The sequence below is a fragment of the Botrytis deweyae genome, assembly GCF_014898535.1.
Source record: "Botrytis deweyae strain B1 chromosome Unknown BDEW_032, whole genome shotgun sequence".
Lineage (NCBI taxonomy): Eukaryota > Fungi > Ascomycota > Leotiomycetes > Helotiales > Sclerotiniaceae > Botrytis > Botrytis deweyae.
The window spans coordinates 407,252-413,286 of record NW_024066239.1 but is presented as its reverse complement, the minus strand read 5'-3'; the positions used below and the strand labels follow the sequence as shown (position 1 = coordinate 413,286).

Sequence of the window (6,035 nt, the reverse complement as noted above, 5' to 3'; positions counted from 1 at the left end):
TACCGTAGATCATGTGAAATTGATCCATGCAAGCAAGCAAGCATACGAGTAAAGAAATCGAAATTTTTGAGTTGCCGAAAGGGTCTCAAAGAGGAGAGGATCGAAGAGGTTCAAGAGGGTCAAGAGGGTCAAGAGGGTCAAGAGGGTCAAGAGGGTCAAGAGGGTCAAGAGGGTCTCTCTACCAAGTACCAAAGAGGGGTCCACAGTGTTGATCGGTCGGGTATTTATTTTGATTACAGATAAACTTGGTTATACCGGACTGAAATTTTCGACCAATCAAATCCGGTATAAAGAAGATTCCGGTATAAAAAATGGTGGTCCAAGCTTTCTAACCAAAATTTATATCCGATTTCGAGCCGAATTCAACTCTAAACCCCGATATTTTTGAAAGAATATCATGTGATAACAGCCAATCAAGCTTACTCATCCAAAATACAGCTTATTCAGCAAAATCTGCCACCAAAATTTATACCGGATTCGTGAAAAAAGTGTCCGGTATACCGGTTTTGATCGAAATTCCGGTATTTACATACAAATTTCAGAAAAATTACTAAAAAAGTCCGGTATATCCAGGATTCCGGTATATCCCAGTCCGGTATAGCCAAGTTTTTCTGTAATATTATGTGGGTAGGAATCTACAAAGTCATGGAAGCCGAGGAAGCATATAAATCTCAGCAGCGATGTGAATCATGTGATGGATACTATTGATACCAGTATTGATGATCCTGTGGAGAAAGGGCTCCCTAGTACCCGGTAGCTTGTCTATCATATCTCAATCTAATCTAGGGACCTGTAAGGGTATCTTCTAAAAGGTCCCCTCAAATTCCTGGTGTACTGGGTACGGATTAGATAAGCAAGCATTGAATGGCCATGGAATGAAGTGGGGGTTGGTTGACCGTTGACCATCGCTCGGGTGGCGACTCTGGCGAGGTGTGTTTGTTATCCATCCTCGAGCCATCCTCCCATCCTTTACGAGGTACCGGTACCGCTAGGTATCTGTACGAATTTATATGGATTATATTTACTGAGGATTGAAACTTGATCCCATAATGTTATAAGAACTGTCACACTCCCACATAGAAATTTAGTAGGTATAGTAGGTACATAGTAGTGAGTGCTCTATCATTCCAAAAGTAGGTAGCCTCAGATATTATCTAATGCATCACGTGATACCTACTTAAGGTCATCAATGGAAAGGTAAAGGATGCTTTGAATGGTGAAGGCTAATGGCTAATGCTCATGGCTCATGGCTCATGGCTCATGGCTGAAGCATAACCTACTACCCCGCGCTCCTTCCCCTTCAGGACCACCAGGACCCTACCTCATGATTATGTCATCTCATTTCCAGCTTCTGGTCCTTGAGAAATCTCAATCTCAATCTCAATTTCGATAAGAACTGGTCCACTGCTGCTCTCAATAACCAAGTCACGCAAGGCATCAGCAAGACAATTAGGACATGTTCCATGACATGGCATTGCTGCAAATATGTTGGCGTTCAATGCTCATGCTTCTTCAATGATCTACTACATTCTTATTTTCCTTCGTCCACCTCTTTTTAAATAGGCATTGTGCATAATATTCGAACCACAAGAGCGAACTCGGTCAGCTAGCCATCTACCCAGTTAAAATCAAGAGGCTCAATGAACCATGACCTTCGACTGATTGGATTATCTATTATCGTATTTAGCCTGCCTGAGGATTAGGCTGCTATCTGCAACGTCTGCTTCTGCAGTCACAGCCTTGCACACATTCGAAAGATAACATTTGCTATATTTTACTTTCACGACTAGTAAATTGGAATCAGTTCTTTGGTCTCAAAGGCTCATCTTCAGCATGCCTCCATTCAGTTATGCTAGCTTACCTCCACTCGATTTGAGCACTATTCGCCTACTTTCTCTTATGCCCAGTAGAAACGAAACCGCTGCTCTACAAGGCCAACTTCACAATTATTCTCTCCAAGATTCGGACAAGGAAACCCATTTATACGAAGCTTTGTCGTACGTATGGGGTGGCTTCGATGATCCTCCACATTGTATCTATATAGATGGGGGTTCTCTCTCCATCACAGCGAATCTGCATGCAGCCTTGCTACGTCTTCGAAATCACACTCTTGAACGAGTCATATGGGTAGATGCTCTCTGCATCAACCAGCAAGATGATCAAGAGAAAGGCCTCCAGATTCAATTGATGCCGAGGATCTATGGCCAAGCAGCCCAGGTCATTGTTTATTTCGGAGAAGCTGCGGATGACAGTGATATGGCTCTTGAGAGCATAAGAGTTGCAGCAGATGACGAGAACGAAAAGCATAGAAATTTGTTGGCCAGCAACAGGAACCAAGAGTCAATCCTCAGGTTGCTTAAGAGACCATGGTTTCAGCGCATCTGGGTATGTAAATTTACAATTAACGATATATTTGAAAGTGGAAGCTGAGAGTAGCGAACTACCTGTGGAAGTTCCCATCCTTTCAAGGTGTTTTGTATGTTTGGATGTACCGAATTATTCCAATAGTCTCAATATTCCAAATATTCTGAGTGTCCCGAGTCAACCGAAGATCCCAATTAGTTTAGATTTTCCAAATTGGTTAGATATCTGAGCTCTTTTGAATTTCCTGAGCGATTTGATTTTCGAAAGTGGTTTAACCATAGAAAAACCATCGAAAAGCATCAAGGGATTTCAATTTTTGGAAACTCTCACTATGGAGGAATACTCGAAGAAGCTAACAGGAAAATTGTAGGTTCTCCAGGAGGTCGGCTTGGCTCGAAGTATCCTGATTATCTGTGGTTCAGTGGAAATGAACGGGTATACGTTCTGTTCGGGTGTTAGCAAGCTGGAAAGTTTGCTAAAAAATTATTCGGATTTACAAAGTGTGATCCGTCCAACGATCCACTTGATAAGAGGATCAATTTTCCGTCCAAAGTACAACTCGAGTTTACTAGGCGATCTCTCTCTAGGTGAGCTGATTGATATGTATCATAACCACAAAGCCACAGTACGTCACGATAAGGTGTATGCCTTACTTGGTATGTGCTCTGATCATTTGAGCTCCACCACCGGCTTATTGCCCGATTACACGATTCCATGGGAGACACTTTTTCGACGCCTTGTCAATTTCATCCTTCACCAAAGTGTGTCTACGAGGGCGTGTTTTTGATGAATGCCGGGTCCGTGCGCAAACACTTTTTCACACCAAAATTCACCAAAACTCATTGACTTTAGAATTCAATATTAAATCAATTAATATTATTATATATTTAAAATTTTAAAAAAATAAAATTTTTTTATTAGAAATTTAATAATATAGTTTTAGTTTTCTTATTAAAGCTTTCAATTAAATCAAAATTTATATTGAATTTTTATACTTAAAATTTCTATAAGAAATAATGCTTATTTTAAAAGTCAAATTTCTATATAGAATTTTATTATCAATTCAATTTAAAAATTTAGAATTCTAATATCAAATTAATCATTAATTAAATCTCTTTATATTCTTTAAATTTCAAAGTTTTATAATAAATATTCAAACTATTATATATTTATAAATATATAGAATAAAGCATGGTTTTGGTGAGGAAATTCGCTTAAATTTCAGCCCGGCAATCATCAAAAACACGCCCTCGTATAGAGGCTTGGGATGACAGGGAAGCGGCGGTAATCAAGAGTAGTGGTTATGTTCTAGGACATGTATCCTCGATAAGGAATGGCATAAATCGATATCCTGGACAGTACATAGAAGTTACATTTAACAACAGACCAATATCGTTTCAGTACTACAAGAATTGTGGGGTACATTGGACACTCCAAGCTTCTGCGCAATCCATTCGAAAAAATGATATTATTTGCCTTCTAGAAGGAGCTTCAAACCCAACTATTATTAGAGCATTCGAAGATCATTTTGGTATCATCATGATTGCAGTCAATCTACGCCAACAAACACATAAACATAGCTCGTTTCAATTGTCTATGTCTTCGACACCCGATTACTCGCATGAATTTCTACTTGTGTGGCAATGGGGATTAATTCCGGGACAGCATTCTTCATCACCTCAATTGCCACAAATAGAGATCAATTCTTTAGTTCCGGACTATTTGAAGACCAATGCGATCAAAGCAATGAGATCATTTGAAGTGGCACTGATTCTAAAAGACACTGGGGACCTTCTTATGGTAGAAGCCAAGCTTAAAAAAGATGTCGAAAAATGCGAGGAATTGTTTGGAATAGACGATATACATATCTTATCATTAAAAGAGGTACTTGCGTCAGTATACTGGAGCTCTAATCGGTGGAAGATAGCCGAAAAGTTGCTCTTGCAGGTGATAATGACCAGACAACATCTCCAAGGCAAATGCCATCAAGATACTTTAAATAGTAAAATGGAACTTGCAAAGGCTTATATAGACGAAGAAGTCCTTTCCAGGCCGTCCAGAGCCGAACAATTGCGGGGTTTCAGGACAGAATTGTTGGAAGCAATCAAAAGTAATAGTCGAATTGAAGAAAGGGTCATGGTACAAGCAGCAGAGTACCTCGATGAAAGAATGTTCAAACTTTTGCTCGGCCTCGAAAGAGATAGTGTTTCAGTCACAATCGATTTAGTGAAGGCCATATCCAAACCCATGAGAGGCGATGGAAAGATGCTTATCCTATTGGAAGAAAGAGGAATGGACAGCGAGATAACAGAAGATATGGTACAGTTCATCGCCAAGAACTGTGGCCATAGTGCAATGAAGTTGTTGATGCAGAAACGCAGCGCTGATGTGAAGGTTACAAGTGAATTGCTGAAGGAGGTCGCGAAACGACGGGAAGCTGATGAACAGATTGATATGCTGTTCGTTGGAAGAGGCACGGAGATATGTTTTGATAACGGATTGTTGACAACTTTAGCGCGAATGCATCATCCAGGTATTCCTGCGATCATGTATTCAATAATAAAAGAACAAGGGGCAAATGTAGTCATTACAGAGGAAATTATGATCGCGGCAGTAGGGAATACAAGTCATGGGGATGCGATCATTAAACAATTATTTGCAAAGCAGGGGGCGAATATAGCCATAACAGAGGAAATCGTGATCGCGGCAATGGGGAATATATTTCAGGGAATAGAAATCATTGAAGTATTATTTGTAAAACAAGGGGCGAAATTGATCATCACAGAGGAGATTGTGAGTGCAGCAATACGGAACGGTTATCGAGGGGCAAGAATCCTCCGAGTGTTATTTAAAACACAAGGTGGAAATTTCAACATCACCCAAGAGGTCATGAAAGCAGTATCAGAGATGCAAGTAAGGATAGAGGCTCACTACTGGAAATTGACACCGCAACAATCTATAATGATGCAATTGCTCGAGGAGCTAGGTGCGAATATGGACGTTACAGAGGAAACGGTCAGGCTTATTACAAATGAAGCATATCTTCCAAAGGAATGTCTAGCGCTATTGGTTGAAAAGCAAGGAGAAAAATTGAGAGTTACGGAAGGAATGGTGAGAATGGTTGAAAAGAAATTTCCCGAGGCGGTCGCCCTGTTGGAGACGATGAAGGACAATATTCGGAGATATAGCCGTGGTGGTACTAGTAGTGCAGGCTAGCAAGCCATTTATTGAGGCTTTCATGTGTCACGTTTTCAGGTTGGATGTATTCGATTGAGCAATGGTTAATGAATTTCTGTGTACCTACCCGGTATGCTTATGGATCGATACTTATTGTGTGAACTATGGGCTATGAACTGTGAGATATAGGTATGACTATGGAGGTAGATAGTGCAAGCAAGCAAGTAACAAACAGGAACATTTAAAGAAACGCAGTCAATGAGAAATGCGTAGCGTCAGTCATTAATTGAATTGGGTTTAAAGGAAATGCCGATTGAATCCGTATGCGCAATTTATTGCACGCATAAAATCTGGGAATAAAGTATGAAGAAATGCCTTTCCAGTCCTGACGCTTCCGCCTTTGCTCTCTTCTGGTTTCTTCCCCGGTTGTTCTACTGTATGTAGATATCCTTCCGTCGATCGACTTCCTCTCTCCTTCCTTTCTCTTCTGTCAC

The 6,035-nt window shown here is 40.4% G+C and overlaps 1 protein-coding gene across 1 annotated transcript; it reads left to right on the top strand.

Moving 5' to 3' along the window:
• Positions 1-1,152: 1,152 nt before the first annotated feature.
• EAE98_010032 (uncharacterized protein) lies at positions 1,153-5,580 on the top strand (the record flags this gene model as incomplete). The annotated part of the gene is made up of 3 exons (XM_038957653.1): positions 1,153-2,385; positions 2,735-3,103; positions 3,724-5,580. Exons 1-3 carry the CDS (start codon positions 1,834-1,836, stop codon positions 5,578-5,580), a joined length of 2,778 nt encoding a protein of 925 aa, XP_038806116.1. The 5' UTR covers positions 1,153-1,833.
• Positions 5,581-6,035: the final 455 nt, after the last annotated feature.